Source organism: Barbus barbus (assembly GCF_936440315.1).
Source record: "Barbus barbus genome assembly, chromosome: 3".
Classification (NCBI taxonomy): Eukaryota; Metazoa; Chordata; class Actinopteri; order Cypriniformes; family Cyprinidae; genus Barbus; species Barbus barbus.
In genome coordinates this window covers 5,189,819-5,214,973 of record NC_136731.1, presented here as the reverse complement: position 1 = coordinate 5,214,973, position 25,155 = coordinate 5,189,819, and the positions used below count along the sequence as shown (strand labels likewise).

The window sequence follows — 25,155 nt, the reverse complement described above, 5'->3', positions numbered from 1 at the left end:
GGTGTTAATTATCAGACCTAAAAACCCCACATGTAATAACTTAGAACACTATCTAACACTTGACGGCTGCTCTGTCAATTCTTCTTCATCAGTTAGGAACCTAGGTGTGTTGTTTGATAGCAATCTTTCATTCGAAAGCCATGTTTCTACCATCTGTAAAACTGTGTTTTTCCATCTCAAAAACATATCTAAATTGAGACCTATGCTCTCAACGTCAAATGCAGAAATACTAATTCATGCGTTAATGACCTCAAGGTTAGACTATTGTAATGCTTTATTGGGTGGTTGTTCTGCACGCTTGATCAACAAATTACAATTGGTCCAAAATGCAGCAGCTAGAGTCCTTACTAGAACCAGGAAGTACGACCATATTAGCCCGGTTCTGTCAACACTGCATTGGCTCCCCATCAAACATCGTATAGATTTTTAAATCTTGTTAATTACTTATAAAGCCCTGAATGGCTTAGCTCCTCCATACTTGAGCGAGCTCTTATCACATTATAGTCCTCCACGTCTGCTGCGTTCTGAAACTCTGGCCATTTGATAATACCTAGAATATCAAAATCGACTGTGGGCGGCAGATCCTTTTCCTATTTAGCAGCCAAACTCTGGAACAATCTACCTAATACTGTTCGGGAGGCAGACACACTCTGTCAGTTTAAATCTAGATTAAAGACACATTTCTTTAACCTGGCTTACACATAACACACTAATACACTTCTATTATTCAGATCCGTTAAAGGATTGTTAGGCTGCATTAATTAGATCAGCCGGAACCGGGAGCACTCCCCCTAACACATGATGTACTCGTTACATCATAAGAAGAATGGCATCTACGCTAATATTTGTCTGTTTCTATTCTGTTTCTCAGTCCATATCCGGATCAGATGGTGGATCGGTGCCGGGAGATGATGTATGTGGCCCTGATCGTCGGCAGAGGCCGGACACCTGGATGAGCGCCAGAGACATATCCCAGTGAGGACCCCGCAATTTAGACAGCCATCGGGAAAGACCACTGGAACCAGTTGAGCCCTTACAATCTGACTTTGCTGCAGTTGTGGAATTGAACTGCTGGTTCGTTTGGCCAGAGGAGAACTGGCCCCCCGACTGAGCCTGGTTTCTCCCAAGGTTTTTTTCTCCATTCTGTCACCGATGGAGTTTTGGTTCCTTGCCGCTGTCGCCTCTGGCTTGCTTAGTTGGGGACACTTCGTTTCCAGCAATATCGTCGGCCTGATTGCAAAGACACTATTTAAACTGAACTGAGCTGGATGATGACATCACTGAATTCAATAATGAAATGCCTTTAACTGAAAATCATTTTCTTTTTTTTATCTTTTCATTTTACATTATTGACACACTATTTTCCTTTTTTGATGTTGTGTAGTTGCTTTGTCACAATTTACATTGTTAAAAGCGCTATATAAATAAAGGTGACTTGACTTAACTTCACTTCACTTCATGAGCCTTGTACAGAGGACCAATGGCCAAGGTCAGGATTTTTCATTCAAAAACTAAACAATTGAAATGACAGCCCCTTAATACAACATAAGGAAGTTGTGTAGTTTTAATGGTTTTCATAATGACTATTTAATAACCATAAAATTAAGGCGAGACACGGCAGGCAAAAACATCGTTTTTTTTTTATTGGTCAATTTTGAGATTTTTGGATATTTGTCTTCAATAACATGTCTTCTTTTAGACTTGTGGTGAAAAAAAGTCCGACATACACATTTAGGTCTTTATTTTACTGCACTTTGTCTGTTTGCGTCTGTAGATTTCTCATAAATTCAACAAAAGTTGGCGTTCTAAATCAACATGCTGCTCCGCGATCTCTGCCTGTACCCAGTCATCACGTATACTGCTGGAAAGCTCTCTCTCTTCTGTACAATGCTGTCGGATCCAAATATGGTCATTTCCTTTTTATCAGCAACCAATCGTGAAAGTAAAAGAGGGGATTTAACTCTAAATGCGCAATCTCATTGGCTGAAGACAATTTCTGACAACGTGATTCGTTCAGAATCATCACATGGTATGCTTTGACGCTTCCTTGTTTGGTTAAGCTTTCCGCGGGATCTTTTGAGTGAATGAATGAAAATGACTTCGCGTCAATCATCGAAAAGAGTACAGCAGTTGTCACTTGCAAGGGGGAAAAGGAAAATTAGTGATGGATTACCCAGTGAAATGCCCTCGGGAAGCGCATCTGAACGTAAGCTGTCGATGGGAGGTTTAGAATTTCTAATGTCAGAAATAGCCCAATACGTGTGGCTGTTACCACCTTGTAACATATTATAACATTACTGTAACAGTATTTGTTTTGTATGGATGAAATATTTATTTATTTATAAGATTTATAAGAATAGAATAAAGTGCCATCTCATTCATTATGTTGTGTTGCGGTGGTCAGTTTTACTTTTACAGTACAGATTTCTGTGTGCTGTATCTATAAAAACAAAACAAATGAACAGTTATTGATACAATACACATTTCATTTTAGTGGCATAAATTGAGAGAGGACTTGAGTCACTTCACAGGACCAGGGAGCAGGTCAGGCAGGCCTATGCAGATATTGATGCAGATGTGGCAGAGTTGCTGAGAGAGGATGCAGATGCGGTGATAAATATCAGTGTCTTTTGATGGCACTTGGCAGAAAAGAGGGTTCACATCACACTATGGCATTGGGATCATCACACTTTTAATGAGGGGGCCTCTGCCATGCTTGCCATTATGGATAAGCTTTGGCTGGAAAGCACTGTCGTTACCGTCACCACCATCAGGGAAACCGACATGCTGAGGATCACAAAAGCCGAATCCATCCAGTCTGAGAGTGTAAAACGTTGCAGAAAGACTCTGAGCACAGCTAAAAAGCTGAAAAGGCATCAGCAAGAGAGGGGTGAGGGGCCTACATATGGTGCAGGCATGGAGAGCTAGGCTTTCAACCCTCATGCGTGAACTTTGTGTTCCGATGGACATAGATGACTAGAGTTGCAGTTCTGATGATAAGTTTGTGTCTGTATTTGTGGTTCTCTGTGGTTAGTTGAAGGTCTTATTTGGCAATGTTGTTTTATTCAGTGGTCATTGTTCATGGTCTACATTGTTATAAACAATTACTTGGCCAGTTGTTTTGCTTGTTAGCAATGTTTTCATATAAAAATGTGTGGATTTTTACAATATAAATCTTTAAAGCCCGTTTTCTCAAAATGACTTTTCTCTCATACTCCAAGTCCGAAATCTCCACTTCAGTAGCACCTATATACACCAAACGTTCCAGTCTTGTGCCTAGTTATATTATGAAGACCATTACAGAGGGATTTGTAAATATATTATTCCTAACCTGATTTATATAACATTTTATTCCAAAAAACATGGCGAAAATACATTTTTTAAGGCTATTGACAGTATATTCTGATTTACAGGATAACAAAAGTAGATATCCATAAATCCCTCTGTAATTTTTTTCCCATCTAATATGTGAACACAATGAAAAAATTATTTTGAACCTGGCTTTATCCAATTCTGAGATTTCGTTTTTTAAAATATATGCAAATTAGCGCATATTTAATTAGATAATGCCTAATTTGCATATTTAAACATAAAATTACAGAAACTTTGTAATACATTTTTTTCTCAGCTTAATGTAGGTAATCAACTGGGAAAGTTTCATGGTGATATCTGCTAGTTAAAAATTTTACCCTATTCACCTGTAGTGTCTCGCCTTAAATAGCTTTTATGTAAATTTTATTGTTTTATTTTAAAATTGTTGATGCCTTAGACTGTAGCCTACGACTATCACACGTTTTGAAATTAACTTTCTGAATTAAATTAATTTTCTTATGATTTTATGGATGTTATAATGTTATATTATAATGTTATTGCTGTTTTATTTTGTTATTTGTTTACAAAACAAAATATAAAATTTCAGTCAGTTTGCAAACTGTCCCTTTGCGCCACCTGGTGGTAGTTTCGTGAACAACATGCAACTGACTTTCAATTAATGCCGTGGCCCTGCACCAGCAGTAATAGGCATTTTGGTTGGCCACCTACTGTAAGTGCTTCAGCACGAGCTCCGTCCACAAGTCGGGCCTATGCTCTGAAGTGGAACCTGTTCGTTGAATGGTGTTCCTCTCACCACGAGGACCCCCGGTTCGATCAGAGCCGTGCTTTCCTTTTTGCAGCAAGGGTTGGAGCATAGCCTGTCCCCCTCCACCCTTAAAGGGTTATTCCACCCCAAAATGCAAATTTTGTCAATCACTTTCCCCCGTTGTTCCAAACCCGCGACGCGAAGAGACAGAGAGGAGACGAATTGTTGAAAAGTGATTTTTATTTTCTTTGAGTACGAAATGTATTCTCGTCGCTTCATAACAGTCAGATTGAACCACTGATGGCAGATGGACTATCCTGACGATGCTTTTCATACTTTTCTGTGCCTTGACAGTGAGAATTACTTGGCAGTCAACGGGACAGTCACAAGCCTCCCGGTTTTCATCCAATATATCTTAAATTGTGTTCCGAAGATGAACAAAGCTTTTACGGGTTTGGAACGACATGGAGGTAAGTGATTAATGACAAAATTTTCATTTTGGGGTGGAGTAACTCTTTAAGGTTTACATTGCTGCTATTTCCACCCACCACAACCCCATAGAGGGTTGACCTGGTCGTCAGGTTCCTTAGGGGGGCCAGGAGGTTAAATACTCCTAGGCCTCCCTCCCTACCCTCTTGGGATTTGGCATTGGTGCTAAGAGCCCTACAAACTGTCCACTTCAAGCCTTTGGAGTCAGTCGAGTTGAAGTTTCTCTCTATGAAAACCCTACTCCTGACTGCATTGGCCTCGATCAAGAGAGTGGGGGACCTGCAGGCATTTTCAGTCAACGAATCCTGCCTCGAGTTTGGGCTGGCTGACTCCAGTGCAATACTGAGACCCCGGCTACGTGCCTAAGGTTCCTACCACTCCCTTCAGGGATCAGGTGGTGAACCTGCAAAAGCTGCCCCAGGAGGAGGCAGACCCAGCCCTAGCTTTGCTCTGTCCTGTATGTGCACTGCAACAGTACGTGGATAGAACTCAGAGCTTCAGGACCTCAGATAAGCTCTTTGTCTGTTACGGAGGATAGCAGAAGGGGAAAGCTGTCTCCAAGATGAGGATGGCCCACTGGATAGTGGATGCCATCACCTTGGCCTATGAAGCACAAGGTGTGCCCTGCCTGCGCTCAGACTGTGTGCTCACTCCACTAGGGGTGTCGCATCGTCCTGAGCGCTGGCTCGTGGTGCCTCGCTAACAGACATCTGTAGAGCTGCGGGCTGGGCGACTCCCAACACGTTCGCTAGGTTCTATAGCCTATGTGTCGAACCGGTTTCCTCCTGTGTTCTCACCTCAAACGGGTAGTGGCACTGAGAGGCCCGGTTCAGAGTCGGCTTGCAGCATCCTTACGCCTAATTTTCCAGAGAGTTTCCTAACCAGGCAAACCCTGTCGAGTCCTCCAGCACTCTGGCAGCCAGACGTGGCGGAGCGTCCTGAAATCTGGTGTTACTAGGGCCGTGTTTCCCCGGGCAGACCACGTTCTGCCATCTCTAAATGATGCAGCCTGAGCCATCTCAGAGACTTCCATGTGCAATAGGGCCCTACGGAGTTACTCCACATGAGTAAATGTCACTTAAGCCCCTCTGGAAGGAGGTAACTCCGCAGTGTGCCTCTTCCAAGTGGAAGGGCACGCTTTCCCAGTGTTATCCAAGTCCTACTCTTTGGGTTGCTTGAGGAACAGAAGTATGTTGATCTTCTCTGTGTAGAGCCCGACCCTATCGTCTGCCTTATACGAAGGATCAGGAGGCCTACACAGGGCACTGGAGGGGGCAGCTCCTGTGGCGCTTTGGTAGGAAATTTCGAGGTCCCGGAACAAAGGGGGGTGATGCAGCATGTGATTAGAGGAGGGAGAGGTAACTGAGCATTCAGCCGATCACATTGGTGGACCAGCTTAAGTGGTTAACAGCATGCATCACTTGTTTTTATAAGGGTTCATACATGAAAGGCCTGGAAAAAAAAAAAAAAAAAAAAAAAATATATATATATATATATATATATATATATATATATATCAAAAAAGTCTCTGTAATAGTTATAATTAATCACGTACAGAATTTTGGTGGGGGATTGTGTGTACATCACAGTTTTATTCATTCCCGCAGCTTTCAAGTTTATAATGAGGGAAATTCCTGCAAAAATGTATTTAATATAGCAAGTAGGTTATATGAATAAATAAATCCACACAAACTAGCAGATTAAATCAGTCATATGAAAACAGCATGAGTGATTCAGCTGGACCGCGTCTTCTCTCTTTCACTCTCTCAAAGCGGCTTCACATCAGCGCATCTCGTCTGCAATACAATGAGCTGCTGCATACTGTCGCTGATCCAAGACTTTCGCTCACATTTCAGGACAGTTGACAGAATTGTCACTTGCTTAATCAGGTCATTGTTGCATCATCACAAAAATGTATAATTTGCATGTCTTTTTAAGCCAATTGGTCCTCGCGTGCTCCAGAGGCAGTTTCAAGGCTGAGCGCTTATAGTCACATCCAAAGCCGCCTAGCGAGTATCATATTGAGTTATTTTTTGTAGTTTGTTATTGAGCTTAAGTGAACAAATACACACAAAATTACGCAAAAAATGGCCGTCCTGGCGAGTATCCAGGTTTTTTCTTAAGTAAATGTGGATCCGTGCATTATGTCTTGTGAGAGCAGAGCAGTTCACATGTCGCGTCTTTTGCATGCTCAGGTTCTTTATTTCAAATGTAGATGTGCAGCAAGCATGGTCATTATAGAGGATTTGTTTTCATATATGCACACTATAGGTCAGCACAAACGTCTTTCATTGGCATGTGAGGAGGGGGATCCAACAAAATGAGGTGCCGGATAGCATTTCAGAGGATCTGGATCCAGCTTGTTCCGGCACAAATTAAGCCCTGGCTGTACCACCGCTGAGCTGCCGGGTCACCAGTTCAGCTTGGCTCCTCAGCGAAAACATGATTTAATGCGTTGCACCTGCTGCCTCTTATACTCGCGCTGCGGGGGTGTGGCAGCCAGATGCGAAATCTGCATGCCATTGTCCATTGGCTCAAGTGGATTGTTCTTTCTGGCGAGGTCCTCGATTCTGATTCTTCATCTCTGGATGTGAGATAGTGCCATAAACGATGTTACAATGGACTAGCATCACCAAGATTGAGCAAATTGAGACTAGCAAAACCGTTTAAGTGAGCAGCTACTTCAGACTGCATTGTTCTCTTGGGCACCACCATCTCATGATATTAAAAAATAAATAAATACAAATTTGAAAGTTTACACAGGACTGGCAGGAAATGTCCACTGATACATCTTTATTATATATGTTCTGTGGTTTATTTTGATAGGTTTGTGGTGTTAAGAGAAAGCACCTCCGCAGCTCGTTATTAACATAAGAGAAAGACAGTTTTCTGCTTGCTGCAGTAAATTACTATTTTTCTGCACTAAACAAGTGAATTTTGCAAAGATATTTTCAGAGATGATAGACAATATGACTGAATAACTGAATTAAAACCTAATTTTGACAGAAAATTGACATGCAACCTATTTTTCGAATTTCCTGAAAACATGCCAGCAGGACATCTGATGGGTTTTCCCAGATCACATTACACACACACATACTGTATGTATGTATGTACGTATTGTAGCGGGCTGAAGAATCACACGACAGCTGCAGGTGCAGTAAATGCCCCGGAGGGGTGTTTATTCAAACAAACAAGTGTGGTGAGGTGGGTGCTAACGTGTCCGGTGCTCCAAGGCAGTGCCGCGTGATCCCTTCCTTTGGCCGTGGGTGCTTGCCGTGCAGTGGCGTGGTGTTTGAAGTGATGGGCCGATCGGTCACTAGCTGCTATCTGTGGGGTAGAGAGAGATTGGACACAAGCGTTAGTCACCATTCGTTGGGAGTCGTTGCTCACCGGCGTGTGTTGCAGAGAGGCTTTTGTAGCTCTCTGTAACGAGTGTCAGCTGTGACCGATCAGCCCGTGATGACGGCGGCCAGGTGTTCCTCCTTCGTTTCCAGGGCGACGCTGATAGGTGCTCGGGACGCTTCTCACACTCCCCCCCCCTAAGCGACGTCCTGGTCCTGCGGGAAGGGGGGAGGGGTAACCCTTGACAGACCTACGAAAGCTGTCCACAGCCGCGAGAGTCCGTCAGCGTTGGCATTGGCGGTCCCGGCCCGATGACGCACGTCAAAGTGGAAGTCCTGGAGCGCCAGGAACCAGCGAGTCACTCGGGCGTTGGTGTCCTTGGCCCGGGCCATCCACTGTAAAGGGGCATGGTCAGTAAAAAGGGTGAACTTTCTGCCGAGGAGGTAATACCTTAGCTCCAGGACTGCCCACTTGACGGCCAACGCTTCTTTCTCCACCGCGGCGTAGCGTTGTTCGGTCGGGGACAGCTTTCGGCTGATGTATAACACCGGGTGTTCCTCACCGTTTTGGACCTGGGAGAGGACGGCTCCCAACCCAGTGTTAGAGGCGTCGGTCTGTAGCAGGAAGGGGCGGTTAAAGTCAGGCGCGCGCAACACCGGTTCCGAGGTGAGCGCTGCCTTCACTCGACGAAACGCTTCTTCCTCAGTGGGTCCCCAGGAAACCTTCTCCGCCTGCCCCTTCTTGGTCAGGTCTGTCAAGGGGGCTGCTAAGGAGGAGAAGTTAGGAATAAAGCAGCGATAGTAGCCCGCCAGACCCAAAAAGGCTCGTACCTGTGTTTTTGAGGTGGGCCGTGGGGCCGAGAGAATCGCTGCCACTTTCGTCTCTTGAGGTCTAATCAGTCCACGGCCCACCCGGAAGCCGAGGTACTTGGCTTCAGGTAGAGCCAGGTGACATTTTTTTGGGTTGGCGGTAAGTCCAGCCCGACGTAGCTCCATAAGCACCCTCCGTAAGCGCTCCAGATGGTCTTCCCAGGTCTCCGAGTGAACCACGACGTCATCCAGGTAGGCGGCAGCATACTCCTGGTGGGGCCTTAGCAGGACATCCATCAACCTTTGGAACGTCGCGGGAGCCCCGTGAAGCCCGAAGGGGAGAACCCGGTACTGCCAGTGCCCAGATGGAGTGGAAAAGGCGGTCTTCGGTTTGGCTTGCTGCGACAAGGGTACTTGCCAATATCCCTTCGTGAGGTCCAGAGTGGTGATAAACCGGGCTCTCCCCAGACGATCCAGGAGTTCATCTACTCGTGGCATGGGGTAGCCATCGAACTCGGAGACCTCGTTGAGCCGGCGGAAGTCGTTACAAAAACGGAGGGTGCCATCTGGTTTTGGGACCATTACGATGGGGCTGGACCAAGGGCTGCGGGAGGGCTCAATCACTCCTAACTTCACCATCTCCTGTACGCCCTCCTCGATGGCACATCGCCGAGCCTCAGGGATCCGGTAGGGACGCTGCCTGACGACGGTCCCGGGTGGTGTGCGCACGTCATGCTCGAGGACGTTGGTCCGCCCGGGGAGTGAGGAGAACACATCCGAGAACTGACCGACCAGATGTTGAAGCTCCGTCTTCTGGGCGGCCGAGAGGTGGGAGCTGATATCCACAACCACGGGACTTGTGGCCGCCAACGCCGAGAGCTGGGTCCTAGTCCCAATCCAACGTTTCAGGAGATTGATGTGGTATATTTGTTCTTCTTTCCTCCTTCCAGGTTGGCGCACCCGGTAGGTAGCCCTACACGCTCGGTGATGGTGTACGGACCCTGCCATTGGGCGAGGAACTTACAGGCGGTAGTCGGGACTAGGACAAGCACGTGGTCTCCCGGCTGGAACTCCCGTGGTTGGGCCGCCCGATCGTAACGACGTTTTTGGGCTTCTTGGGCCTTGACAAGGTGCTCTTTGACGAGGGGCATCACTCGGTCAATTTTCTCCCTCATGTCCCGGACGTGCTCAACGGTGGACCGATGGGCCGCGGGCTGCTGTTCCCAGGCCTCTTTGGCCACGTCGAGCAGGCCACGGGGTTGACGTCCAAAGAGGAGCTCAAAGGGGGTGAAACCGGTGGAGGCCTGGGGAACCTCTCGTATGCCGAAAAGGACATATGGTATCATTTGGTCCCAATCACGGCGATCGTCAGCAGCCACGCGACGGAGCATCTGCTTCAACGTCTGGTTGAATCTTTCGACCAGCCCATCGGTCTGCGGATGGTACACTGTAGTGCGCAGTTGTTTCACTTTGAGGAGGCGACAAAGGTCAGCCATCATCCGGGACATGAATGGGGTGCCCTGGTCGGTCAGGATCTCCTTGGGGATGCCGACCCGGCTACTAAGCAGGAAGAGTTCCTGGGCAATTGCCTTCGCGGTGGCCTTTCGAAGGGGGATGGCTTCCGGGTAGCGGGTCGCATAGTCCACGATGACCAGGATGTGCTCGTGGCCCCGGGCAGACTTAGGCAGCGGTCCCACCAGATCCATCCCTATCCGCTCGAAGGGCACCTCGATTATGGGCAGCGGAATCAATGGCGAGGGGGGAGGGGCCCGTGGCGCCGTTCGCTGGCACACGGGGCACGCCTGGCAAAACCGTTTCACGTCCGCCTCCAGACCGGACCAGTGGAAACGGTCCCTTATCCGTTGGGTGGTATTCTGCGCGCCCAGGTGACCAGCCATCGGATGGGAGTGGGCCAGCTCCATTATCGTCTCCACCTTTGAACGGGGCACCACCAAGAGTTGTACTTCCTCCCCCCTTCGCTGGGCAACGCAGTACAGCAGGCCGTTCTGGACCACAAAGTGAGGGGTTGGGTGCGGTGGTGGTTGACTTTCCTTGCCTTCAACCACCCTCACTTGGGCCCAGCAATGTTTGAGCCGATCGTCCCCGAGCTGCTCCTTTGCGAACGTTCCCCCTCTCCTGGCCTGTTGAAACACATCATAGAAGAGGTTAGAGGACTGGGAGGGGGACTCACCGTCTCTGGCGCTATCGGTCGTCATCAGGGCAGGTTGTCGCCGTCGGGGACCTCGGCTCAGCTTCCCTCGTCGGCGGTTCCCGGCTGGGCTGGCAGGCTGCGTAACGGCGGCGAGCAGTTGGTCGAACCCCGGCCAGTCCCGGCCGAGGAGGACGGGCACGGGCAGATCTTTCACGACCCCCACCTCTACGGGCCAGGTGCCCGGGCTAGCCGTGATGTAGATCTGACGGGCTGGAACGTGGCGGGTATCTCCGTGCACGCAGGTGATGGGAATCTGGGCCTTGGTGCCCGTCCTCGGGGGTAATACTGTTGGCTGGACCAAGCTCACCGCACTCCCGGAGTCCAGCAAGGCCTGGTACGTTCGGCCGTTGATCTTCACCCGCGCTTGCGGGGCTTCCGGTGGCAGCTCCTGGTGTACCACGCAACCCGCCAGCCAGGTTCTGCCAGGTGAACGCGGGGGATCCGTGGGCATCGGCTCATCCTGAATGCCGGGAACCGCGGGCCTGCTGATTGAGCGTTGGGTGCCCTCCGGCGCGCGTCGCTCCTGAAACACCCTCCGGGGAAAAGGCGGTGCTCGCTCCCCAGCCTCCCGTCGCTGCGTCGCTTCTGCCAGCTCGATGGCCTCCACTAGATCCCCGATGGTTTGCGGGTTCCGCATGCCGGCCGCCTGCCGAAGAGAGCGGGGGAGGGCCCGGAGAAAACGGTCCACAACCACTCGCTCGGCCACCTGAGCGGCGCTAGGATCTCCCGACAACAACCAGTGCTGGGAGAGGCGTGACAGTTCGGCTGCCTGGGCGCGGGCTGGCAACCGGCTATTGTACTCCCAGGCGTGGAACAGTTGGGCTGCTGCAATCGGGGACAAGCCGACGCGGGCCAGGATTTCCTTCCGTAGGTCGTCGTAGGAGTCCACGGAACTGGTTGGCAGCGAGAAGTAAGCCTGTTGCGGCTCTCCAGTCAATAGCGGCGCCAGGATCCGTGCCCACTCGTCCCTTGGCCAGTCTTCCCGCGTCGCGATGGCCTCGAACATCTGGAGGTAATGTTCTACATCGTCGTGGGCGGTCATCTTCGGCAGGAGACGGGTGGCTTGAACTCGGGGGTCGGGCAGCGGAACCCGCTGGGCAGCAGAAACGCGCAGAGCGGCGATCTCACGCTCCGTCTCTCCCTGTCGAGCGGCCATGTGCTCGACAATTTGTTGTTGACGGATGCTTACTTCGGTGAGATGCTTTAATAACTCTTCCATGGCTGGGGAGTAGCTGCCGCCTGTGCGTGACTGGGCGAGGAAAGACAAAGAGGGGAAAAAAATTAGTTGGGGTTGTCGTGACAGTCGGTGATTCTTCAGCAATCTGCCCGCATTCTCCACCAGTGTAGCGGGCTGAAGAATCACACGACAGCTGCAGGTGCAGTAAATGCCCCGGAGGGGTGTTTATTCAAACAAACAAGTGTGGTGAGGTGGGTGCTAACGTGTCCGGTGCTCCAAGGCAGTGCCGCGTGATCCCTTCCTTTGGCCGTGGGTGCTTGCCGTGCAGTGGCGTGGTGTTTGAAGTGATGGGCCGATCGGTCACTAGCTGCTATCTGTGGGGTAGAGAGAGATTGGACACAAGCGTTAGTCACCATTCGTTGGGAGTCGTTGCTCACCGGCGTGTGTTGCAGAGAGGCTTTTGTAGCTCTCTGGTAACGAGTGTCAGCTGTGACCGATCAGCCCGTGATGACGGCGGCCAGGTGTTCCTCCTTCGTTTCCAGGGCGACGCTGATAGGTGCTCGGGACGCTTCTCACAGTATGTATGTATATATATATTTATATTAGGGGTGTGATGAGACACTTATCCAACGAGACGAGACTGTGGTATCGAGAACGAGACGAGACAAGATTTTTAGACTTAAAAAAAATAAAAAATAAAATCGTCAATGATGAAATATATAGGGAAAAATACAAAATGCAAAAAATGTAGGTGCATTTTGAAATCAACTCGTAACCTGGTACGTTCCCTTCCAGGAACTTCGAGCTGCGTCAAAACGCATATGGGAACGCTATACCAAACCCACCATACTGACAAGTCCCTGCCTGGTGTCAGGACGAAAGGACGGAGGAGCCTGGAGTGGCTTGGATGTCGAGGTTATAGAACCTGGCAAATGTCAGGGGCGTGGACCATCCAGCAGCGTTGCAGATGTCCTGCATGGGGACACCTGCCCAGAAGGCCTTGGAGGCCGCCACACCTCGGGTCGAGTGCGCTCTGACTCCCGACATCGAGGGACGCTCAGAGGCCTCGTATGCCAGATTGATGGCATCCACTATCCACCTACTAAGAGTGGGCTGCGTAGCAGGAAGACCCCTCTTAGGCGGACCAAAGCACTCGAGCAGTTGGTCCGACTTCCTCCACAGGGCAGCTCTGTGGATGTATGCGTCCAGTGCTCGCACTGGACACATACAGTTGTGCCTTTCCTGGTCTGGCTCCCTGAAGAGAGGAGGACATAAGGCCTGGAGTACGACCGGCTGTGGTACGACCGTTGGAACCTTCCGTACGTACCCCGCACGGGGGTAGAGAAAGACTTTCGCCGAACCGGGCGCAAAGTCAATACACGAAGGGGCCGTAGACAGGGCCTGAAGGTCACTCACTCTCCTCAGAGAAGTGATGGCCAACAAGAAGACGGTCTTGATGGTGAGGAGTCTATACGTTATCTCCTCAATAGGCTCAAAAGGTGCCCCGCACAGAGCCTCTAGTACCACAGCCAGGTCCCACGTGGGGACACGGGATCGTACAGGCGGCCTCAGCCTCAGTGCACCGCGGAGGAAACGTGTAACCAGGGGGTGTCTACCCACTGACTGGCCACCAATAAGGGCGTGGTACGACGAGATAGCTGCCACGTAGACCTTGATAGTGGAGTGGGTTAACCCTGCGGAGAAACGGGCCTGCAGGAACTCCAGAACTGCGCGAATCGGGCAGTTGACTGGGTCGAGCTGGCGGTCCCCGCACCAAGAAGTGAAGAGTTTCTACTTCAAGGCGTACAGTTTCCTCGTGGAGGGAGCTCTGGATTGGAGGATGGTCTCGACAACCTCGATTGACAGACCGGAAGCTATGAGTTGCGCCCCCTCAGACGCCACACCCACAGCTTCCACCACTCCGGGCAGGGGGGGCACAATGGTACCCCCGGCCTGTGAGAGGAGATCTCTCCTGATCGGAACCGGCCACGGGGTGCCGTCGAGGAACCATACTTGGCCCGGCCAGAATGGCGCTACTAACAGTAGACTGAACTCCCGGGAGCAGAGCGATCGGGGGGAGAGACGTACAGACGAAGCCTCAGCCAGGTCTGTACCATAGCTAGGGATGGGTACCGAAACTCTGTATTAAATCGGTCTCGGGGCTAAATTATGAGTATCTATAAGTTCTGACGTTATCGGTACTTCTGTCGGTATTGGAGAAATTAAGAAAACACACGTACATTTATTGTTGCTCTCTCTCTCTCTCTCTCTATATATATATATATATAATGTCGCCAGCTGTTTTTATGTGCAATAATATTCAAACATTTGTCTATGATGCATTTTTGCTATGCGCAATTCAGAAGCCAGATCGCGCTCACGCGGAGGAGCTTCAGCACATGCAACGTGAAAGTCCTGTTTAATTATGATAGAAGAGAGAACCAACTATTCAAACATCTGCTCACACTTTAGGCCTGTGGCTGTTATATTAAGCTAAGTATTATTTTTTTTTTCGATTTTGGCTTCCAAGGATTATAGCCGCATTTCTTCTAGCACAACTCCCTTCCCTTCATAGCGGCGCGGATTCGTTCCTCTGAACCAAAACTTAACATCTGAATCAGCTCAATCAGTGATTGTTATAAAATGCCATCTTTACTGTTGCTACATTGCAGGACATACACTCACCTAAAGGATTATTAGGAACACCTGTTCAATTTCTCATTAATGCAATTATCTAATCAACCAATCACATGGCAGTTGCTTCAATGCATTTAGGGGTGTGGTCCTGGTCAAGACAATCTCCTGAACTCCAAACTGAATGTCAGAATGGGAAAGAAAGTGATTTAAGCAATTTTGAGCGTGGCATGGTTGTTGGTGCCAGACGGGCCGGTCTGAGTATTTCACAATCTGCTCAATTACTGGGATTTTCACGCACAACCATTTCTAGGGTTTACAAAGAATGGTGTGAAAAGGGAAAAACATCCAGTATGCGGCAGTCCTGTGGGCGAAAATGCCTTGTTGATGCTAGAGGTCAGAGGAGAATGGGCTGACTGATTCAAGCTGATAGAAGAGCAACTTTGACTGAAATAACCACTCGTTACAACCGAGGTATGCAGCAAAGCATTTGTGAAGCCACAACACGCACAACCTTGAGGCGGATGGGCTACAACAGCAGAAAACCCCACCGGGTACCACTCATCTCCACTACAAATAGGAAAAAGAGGCTACAATTTGCACAAGCTCACCAAAATTGGACCATTGACGGATTGACCATGTCCATCCCTTTATGACCACCATGTACCCATCCTCTGATGGCTACTTCCAACAGGATAATGCACCATGTCACAAAGCTCGAATCATTTCAAATTGGTTTCTTGAACATGACAATGAGTTCACTGTACTAAAATGGCCCCCACAGTCACCAGATCTCAACCCAATAGAGCATCTTTGGAATGTGGTGGAACGGGAGATTCGTGCCCTGGATGTGCATCCCACAAATCTCCATCAACTGCAAGATGCTATCCTATCAATATGGGCCAACATTTCTAAAGAATGCTTTCAGCACCTTGTTGAATCAATGCCACGTAGAATTAAGGCAGTTCTGAAGGCGAAAGGGGGTCAAACACAGCATTAGTATGGTGTTCCTAATAATCCTTTAGGTGAGTGTATTTGATAGTAAAACGTTGAAAGTACAATCTGCACAAGTGATGCTCTTCCCCAGGCTGAAATGTGTGTGCGCTCGTGTGCCAGCGCGGCGGCGTGCTCCAAAACGGACAAGCAAAGTACACTTTGAGCTTCGTGCGCGTCGAAATAACACACAAAAATATGCCAAAAAATACACACACAATGTGTCAAAATGGCCGGTTATGAGAGTCTTCACTTTTATGTTTTAAGTGGACGAGAACAGTTGGGAGAAAATCCAATGCGTGTCAGTATATTGTCTTAAAGTGTCAGACTGGAGCTTGAGCCATCAATGTTAATCAAAGAACAAAATGCAAAGAGAAAATCACCCACAGCTCTTAATCTGAACAACGTTATAGCTTTAATAAACATAAATCTATCAGTACATACAGTGAAAACTATGCAGTGCTCATTTACATTTGATTACTTTTGTAACTATTACTTACCTGAACATTAATATTAGTAGACCTTCATGGAAAAATGAAAGCACTGTTTATTTCATTTCGTTTGTGTGTTTGTTTTATTGTATTTGTCAGTTTGTTTTACTTTGTTTCTTTGTTTATGTTGTTACTGTATCTTATCTTATGTATATAAAACACTAAAAATTTTTAGTGTTTTATTTACATAAGATAAGATACAGTAACAATATGAACAAAGAAACAAAGTAAAAAAAAAAGTACCGATAAGAATACCGTTAAAGTACCGGATCGATAAGCAGTATCGGTAAGAGTAGTAATACCGTTAAAACCTTAACGATACCCATCCCTAACCATAGCATCCAGTCCCGGAGGAGCTGGAGGGGATAAAAGAACCAGAGGGAACATTATGCTGACTCTCGAGTCGCAAAAGAGGTCCACCTGTGCCTGGCCGAAACTCTCCAAACCTGCTTCACCCCTCGGGGTGAAGCATCCATTCCCCGGGCCTCGGCCCCTGTCTCGACAGGACGCCTGCTCCCATGTTGAGATGCCCAGGAATGTGCAGAGCTCTCAGTGATAGGAGCTTGCCCTGGGACCACACAAGGATCTGGTGTGCCAGCTTGTACAAGGGGCGCGACCGCAGACCTCCTTGGTGGTTGATGTAAGAGACCACTGCCTTGCTGTCGGTGCGGACCTGCACGTGGTGATTTCTTAGGTCTGGGAGAAAGTGCTTGAGTGCATGGAACACAGCTAGGATCTCTAGCCAGTTGATATGCCATGTCAGGTGGCGACCACTCCACAGACCGCGGGCAGGGTGGCCACTCATGACCGCACCCCAGCCGGTGAGGGAAGCGTCCGTCGCAAGCGAGACGTGGTGACCAGGAGCTCCCAACACCGGGCCCTGAGACGAGAACCAAGGTTTCCTCCACATGTCTAAGGCACGGACAACGGCGTGACACTTTGACAGCGTGGAGCGAGTTTCCCCTCAGGAAAACCCCCTTGGTCTTGAGCCACCACTGTAGGGGCCTCATGTACAGCAGGCCAGAAGGTATCACGCTGGACGCAGCTGCCATGAGCCCGAGCAGTCTCTGAAACTGCTTGACAGTGAATGGCTGGCCCTCTCGCACTCTCTTGACTGCCGTGAGGATCGACTCGATCCGAGCAGGGGTCAAATGAGCCTGCATCGTAGTCGAATCACACACTACGCCTAGATTAGGGGTTCTCTGAACTGGAGAAAGCACACTTTCCTTGGCATTTAGTCTTAACCCCAAGTCTTTCATGTGGGCGAGAATGACATCTCGATGCCGAACTGCCAACCGCTCTGATTGAGCGAGAATCAACCAATCGCCGATATAGTTTAGTATGCGGATGCCCTGCAGTCGCAACGGGACCAGAGCCGCATCCACACACTTGGTGAAAGTGCGGGGTGAGAGTGCTAGGCCGAAGGGAAGAACCCGATACTGGTACGCTTTGCCCCCAAAAGCGCACCTCAGGAACTCCCCGTAAGAGGGAAGGATAGAGACATGGAAATAGGCATCTTTGAGGTCTATCGTGACAAAGAAGCGGTGTCAGAGAAGCGGCCAGACCGCTGTCTCGATGCGGCGCACCGGAACGAGACGTGTGATCTGCCGGCTGAGGCGAGTTTCTCAGGCCCGCTGAAATCACTGGAGGAAGAACCTGAGAGAAACACTCGCTGGGACCTGCTGTACCCTGAAACTGCAGGGTTGGCAGACAAATCCCCGGAGGGCACCGAGGGGAGACGGTCACCGTGTGCCGCGGTGTAAGCCGCTCCACCCCAGTAGGGGTCGCCCTCCGCGGTCCTGGGGCTTTTTTTTCTCAGCGGCAGCCGCTCGTAAAGAGGGCAACGTGATTTTGCGTGCTCCGCCCCCAGCAAAGCCTCGTGAAAGCTTGACACATCAACCTCCTCGGAGGAAGAGAGACGAAGTGTTGAGCCCTCGTCTCAGGGGGGAAGAGACCGCTTCCACACCGAGAGACGGGGTGCCAGATCTGGCGGATACGGGAGGAGATAGGGACATGCCCGTCTCACTCTCGCCAGCCAGATCAGCCTGTGAGCCCCACGAGTGCAGCCGCCGCTCTGCCTCGGCAAAAACAGGACCAGCACCGCGTGGTGAGGTCGTGAAGGCTCCCTCCTCGAAGAGAGCCCTCCGGGTGCGGAGAGTGCGCAGCGAGAGCCGCTCACAGTGCGGGCAATCGGCTCTCTCGAGAGCCGACGCCACATGCTCCGCACTCAGGCAGACCATGCACAGGTTCTGTGTGTCCCCACCCGTGATGTAACGAGGGCAAGGACTAACACACAACCTGAAACGTGATCTGGGATCGCCCATTGTCTTGGCCTTGGCTTTAGGCATCTTTTAGGACAGACAACACTAAATAGGACTCACAAGACAAGAAATCAGACTGACTACACACAGAGTGCTTGCTGAATGACAGAAAGCTGACGCAGGCTCCGCCGCACGTGCTTATATACTTCCTGGTCGTGACGTCACCCCGCCCGTATGTGTGTGTATATATATATATATATATATATATATATATATATATATATATATATATATATATATATATATATGTGTGTGTGTGTGTGTGTGTGTGTGTGTGTATATATACACACACACACACTCATATAAGGAGTTTGAATCAACAAAGGTGAAAATTCAGCTTTGCATCACACAACTAAATTATTGCCACAAATTATTATTATTTCTGTATTTTTTATCAAATAAATGTAGCCTTGATGAACATAACAAAATTCTTTAAAAACAACAATACACACACAGTATAATATAACCAATAAAATAGGTATATTTTAAAATCTGATTCATTGGTCGATTATATATTTTCCTTTTCATCTCAGTGAAGTATTATATTCATTAAATTGTGGTTATACCGATACTGAGCTCACATATATTTGCATAAGTAAAACCAGCAAATTTACCAGCAGCCCAAACTTACAGGTGAAACTAACAGCTAAATTATGTACTGGAAAACAATGAGGCAATACTACAGAAATACTGCTAGTACAGTTTTTCCACATTTTCCAAACCTTGTCTTCTGAGGTCTCTAGGTCTCTAGGAAGCCGTGCAGATCTAAAAGGAATATTTAAAAGATTACAAAGTGTTGCTGCTTTTGAAATTCTGTTTTGTTTCACACAAAAGGTACAAGATTGCTGGAATTAGAATTAGACCACTTTCCAGCCATTTAATTCCTATACATAATATATTCAGTTATACCTTATAAATGCAACTGGATTGATCTCATCAGTCTTTGTACAGATGAAGTTGATGCTTTTGCATTCTCCTCCTGGTCCCAGTTCTTGAATGCAGTGCTTTAATATCTCCCAGGGGTCTCTGTCAGTGATTGCTCGATTGATAGCACTTACAATCCACACAGAAGAGCAGTCGCTCAGTTTCTGTTGGATTAGCAGTACAACAGTGAATAAGACAAAATGTTCATAGTGGCATAATATAAATTGTGTAGTTCTATAATGTATATCTGGCAGAAGGTTCCTTTGAAAAGAGTGTAGTAATATATTTACAGATTTCCACAGGTCATCTCTAATCTTGTTGCTATCTCCAGTTCCAGGAAGATCAAGAAGCACAATATGCTCCAGGAGTCCATGACAGTCTGGAATCTTGATTGTCACACTCTTCACAAGTGGCCAGTACCAGTCACCAGAACTTGCCTCACTATGTTGTATGTAACTTGCAAGATTAGTTGTAAATTCGTATAACTGTTGAGATAATAAATTGCTTTACTTTGCTTAAAATAATAATAATAATGCATTATACATTTAATTTGTTACATATTAAACTTACATCACTTTTTGAGAAACTTTTAGAATTTTCCTTAATAGTGGAGAAAAAGGTTTCGATTTCAGCAAATTTTTCATCTTTCTGGAGCTCTTCTAATGTTTTCTGGTCTGCATCAGCTCCATACAGCGCAGTGATCTTTTCTACAGCAATTTCAAACAAATCCTCATTCCTGTCCTCACTGTCATCTTTTATATATCTGAAAAGTTCTTTCAGCTCTTTCTCCCACTCCTGCAGAGATACACAACACACAGTATAGAGGAAAAATAAGGGTTTACGATTTATTTGCATATTTATGAAGAACTCTCATTGAAGGGGTGGTAGGATAAATGAGGAAACCTCTTTAGAGAATAGTCCAATCTCTGCTGTGTAGTTGGAGTCGGTCAGATTTGCTTCCACCTGAGTAACAACAGCTGTAGAGGCACCAAAACAACCAGATGGCAGTAAATCCTTTTTTCCCAGAATTGCACTCAATAGGGAGCTCTTTCCTTCTCCAGATTTTCCAAAAATCCCTATGGTTGCCTTCCTGCTGGCTTTATCCATTTGATCTGAGTTTTTAGTGCCCCTTTTCAGAATTTCCCTTGCTTTCTCCATGATCATATCTGAATGCAATGAAGAAGAGAATTACAATTGGGTCAGTGTGTATACACTGCTCAAAAAAAAAAATAAGGGAACTCTTAAATCACAGTATAACACAGCTTCAGTTAAACTTCAGGAGGTATATTAATCTGCCCAGTTATGAAACTTTGCTTTGGTGCAAATTAAGGTTCAGGTGAACTGAAGAGACAACAGCAAGACAACCCCCCAAAATAATTGTTTTGTAGGTGGTGGCTACAGACAATTGCTCTTTCCTTATCCTTCCTGACTGATTTGTCTCTAGTTTTGTTGAGGTCCTTCTCACTACTTGAAACATGAGGCAGTACCTGCAACCAATAAGGTTGCACAGGTAGTCCAACTCCTCCAGGATGGCACATCCATATGTGCTGTCACAAGGAGGTTTAGTTTGTCTCCCAGCACAGTCTCCAGGATTGTGTTTGGAACCCCCTGAAACATCATCCAGCATGACCATTTTGGTGGTGGGTCAGTGATAATTTGGGGAGGAATATCCTTGGAGGATTGCATAGACATCCATGTGCTAGCTAATGGTATCTTACCAGGATGAATTCCTCAGAGCCATTGTCAGGTCTAATGCTGCAACAGTGGCCCCTGGGTTTCTGCTGGTGCATGAAAATGCATGGCCTTATGTTGCCAGAGTGTGTAGGTGGTTTCTTGATGATGAAGGCATTGATGATGATGTCACTGACTGGCCCTAACATTTCCTAAACCTGAATCCAATTGAGAACCTCTGGGACGTTATGCATCGGATCACCCGAAGCCAGCAAGAAACACCACAGACTGTCTAGGAGCTAACTCTGTAACTGTTTGCGGTCCCACTTTATATTAAGTGACCCTACCCTGCTATGTACTTATATTTAAATATATAATTTGATACAGTGCACTTACTGTGTACATACATATTTTTGTCACGCTACTGTGGGAATGAACGCACGAAGAAGATGATGAATGATGCAAATAGTCTTTAATATAATCAGGATAAACGCGATATAGCCTCAAAATTATATCACAATATTTCAAAAATATTTGCGATAATGATATTTATGAGGATATATAAAAGAAATATGGAACAAAGTTTTATTGGTGATTGCAGCTGGCAGGCAACAGCATTTATTAGTGCAAACACAATGAAGGGCATTTTCCATCCTTTTCCAATGAGCTACTCTCATTGATGACAGACTGCTTAATTCCAAAATCTAAATCTATCGTCATAAGGTGGCAGAAGCAGCATTATAGTGCAATAGTATTGACCAGTGTTGGGCAAGTTACTTTAAACAAGTAATTAGACACTATTTGTGAGAAGTAACTAGTAAATATAACTGAGTTCGTAATGGAGTTACATCACTATAAAAGTAACCAATTACCAGGGAAAGTAACTATTACGTTCCTTTTTTTTTTTTTTAAATGTCCAAATGTGTCAAATAACTTGGATGCTTCCAATATTAAATGTTAAATGAATGAAATGGACACTACATGGAATAAATGATTATTTTTAAACATTGTACACTAATACAAAACAACAATTTAAAAATACTTATTTAACACAGAACATTTTTTAACATTCTAGCAGACATTATATCAACAAAGCACAATTTAACTTAAAATAATATTTTGTGGCCATTTTTGAGACCCCGTTCTTGAATCAGTCTTGCAAATAAATGCAGCCTTGCTGAGCAGAAGGGAATTCTTTAAAACATTAGAAAATATTACAGATCCCAATTTGAACACTATGTGTGAATGTTATAATAAATGTATTAATAGAGCTGTTGTAATATTATCTTAATTTTATTTAACAGAACAACAGTAATATTACAATACTAACATTTATGAATTGATGAGGCTTTTATTTTGACGGAAACCCGCAGGAAGTCCTCAGTGCATCTTTTTGTTGACAACAGCAGATTTATAAATTATTCTCATTACTAATTTGGGAAGATGCACAAATCACATTGTCACGTGTCTTGTAAACATTTTACTGAGCAACTGACCAGTAATGCCGTTTCAGCACAGATTTCCCTCACGGCTAACGAGACAGCGTCACAAGCTCCTGCAGCGCTGTTGTATTTAATTTTTTAAGGCAATTTCGCGATTTTAATCATCATACAGTAACCAGCAACAATTTTTGATTTTTGCGGTATGATATGGCGCACACCCCTAGTAAACAGACCAGGCAGGTAGGAGCACACATAGGGACGTAGTAGACCAGACAAGGGAACACAGGACTGAACACAGAATATATACTAAAGCAAATTAACATAATTGATAAGACATAGGTGATTTGAAGTTAACTAATGATGACACAACGAGGACAGGAACAGCAATGACCAAATATGGGCACAAGAGGAAGGAAACACAACAAACAGTCCATAAATCATTGTACTTTTATATTTTTAAAAAAAACCTATATGTAAATACATCTGTAAATATAGTTGCAAGCAGCAATGATGGGGCCAAGCACATCAAGATTCAAGAGTTTTTATTTGTCACATACACAATTATACAGGGTATAACCAGCAGTGAAATGTAGGTCACATCAGCGGCAAAATGAGGAGCTGAATGTGACGGGTATTAATAAGAGTGTGAATTCATAATCTGAATTAATGTATTTCACTAATGATCCCTCCCTTTTGATTTTCGTGCATGTATTTTGTATTCATTTGTTTACAAAAACGTTATTGTTTAGTTTTGTACTTTATTTGTATTATTTGGGAAAGGAGTTTTATATTCATTTGACGTGGTGATGTCATTTCCAGTTAGCCCGCGCTGCGTCCTCAGACCGCGTTGAGCGCGCTGAAGAGAGGTAAGCAGTTAGCGGTGCTCCTTCAAAATAACTTATCAGAAGTTTTATTAAGTACTTGATATGCAAAGATATTGTTGTTAAGAGCGTTACAAATGTACTAAGAAGCATTTTATGTGCGGATGGATGAGATTAATAGTATTTTTACTGAGTACAGCGGTGTGAGTGTATGTATGTGCGTTAGCAGAGCATGGTGATTTTGGCTGGTCAATTGACTGGTGTTTGGTTTGTCCAGGTGGAAAGATCACCGAAAGTTTCTCAATCTCATTGTTGTACTCTCTCTCTCTGCTCCATCCAGGTATAGTTCTCTGTGCATTTGTTGTTTTTATTCATGTGTATTGATTTGTTCTCATTCAATTTCATGTTTGATCTAAAGTTAGTTATGGAAAATTAAATCACATGACGGAGTAAATAATTGTAACACTTTGTTTTGCATTGTCGTTTGTGACATGTTTATATTGTTTTATTTTGATATGTTGTCATCGTGATGTTTGCTCAGACCGCGTTGAGCACGCTGAAGAGAGGTGGAAAGATCACCGAAAGTTTCTCAATCTCATTGTTGTACTCTCTCTCTCTGCTCCATCCAGAATCGGCATTTCCATGCCAATAAACTCTCCGCAGCAACAGTTCCAGTGGTCTGCCTCATCATTGTACACAACGCAGTTCGTAACAGTGACGGTTTAGACCGGTTACAGTGGTGCCGTGACCCGGATGAAGGTCAGCTCACCTCGGATCTTCATCCAAGGATCAATGCCGTTTGGTCACCGGTGGATGTTGCACTTCAGTCAAGGTTTTGATGAACAGTAACACAAAGTAGTGCTCTAACAAAGAACTGGACACTTCATTACACAATTAGCACTACTACTATTCTTCTTCTTCTTCTAGTTCTTTAATGATTTTGCCGTGCTAGTGTTGAAAGGGTTTTTGTCATCTGAAAGCTTTACTCAGTGTTTGATAACTTGTTTGTTAAAGAGGAAAGATGGCATATAGTTTCAATGCAGAGAATTTTAATGTTGAAGGGGACATGTCAGATTCAAGTTTTGGAAGAGGGAGACTTCTCAGTGATCGCTTATTTACACCTTTCGTAGGGAGGGGTAATACAGAACGAACGCCTGAATTCTGTTCGACTCGAGTAACTGAACAAACACCTAGCCAGTTAAGGAGTAATCCATTATCTGTCAGCCCAGACTTAAATGATGCAGCATGGTATAACCTCATAACACATATTGCTCAGGAAGTAGGACAGACTATAATTTCTGCTCAAAGTGGGGAAAGGTGTGGGGAAAGAGAAACCAGTAATGCACAGGCTCGAAGTTTAAGTGCAGGTCAGTCATTCTCAGAGGCACCCTCTCTTAATTTGACAGGAGTTAAACTAGTCATGCAGTCTGAAGTAAGAGAGCCCCCTGTTTTCCGAGGAGATGGAACTGATAAGTTCAGTGTGCATGAATGGGAGGATCTTGTGGACACTTACTTGCGGAAAAGAGGCATACCAGTGTCAGAGCATCATCATGAAATCCTTTCAAGGCTGCTGGGTAAGGCCAAAGACATTGTCAGAATAACCCTCCGCAGTAACTCTTCTCTAAGACCCTCTGAGAACCCCAAAGTGATATTTGATATCCTGAAACAGCATTTCAGCGAGGTCAGATTTTCCTCTATGCCTTTAGCTGATTTCTACGGCACAGTACCTGTTGTGGGAGAAAATCCAG

The 25,155-nt window shown here is 46.4% G+C and overlaps 1 protein-coding gene across 1 annotated transcript in view; it reads right to left on the bottom strand.

The window, feature by feature from the left end:
* The window catches only part of LOC306854424 (nuclear GTPase SLIP-GC-like), a 70,262-nt gene that overhangs the window by 16,951 nt on the left and 28,156 nt on the right, over positions 1-25,155 (bottom strand). Inside the window, exons 6-10 of the mRNA XM_079392399.1 lie at positions 20,377-20,639; positions 20,044-20,268; positions 19,764-19,958; positions 19,459-19,637; positions 19,272-19,314 (exon numbers count right to left, since the gene is read on the bottom strand). Of these exons, the coding sequence (XP_079248525.1) occupies positions 19,272-19,314; positions 19,459-19,637; positions 19,764-19,958; positions 20,044-20,268; positions 20,377-20,639 (905 nt within the window). The remainder of the gene's footprint in view (positions 1-19,271; positions 19,315-19,458; positions 19,638-19,763; positions 19,959-20,043; positions 20,269-20,376; positions 20,640-25,155) is intronic.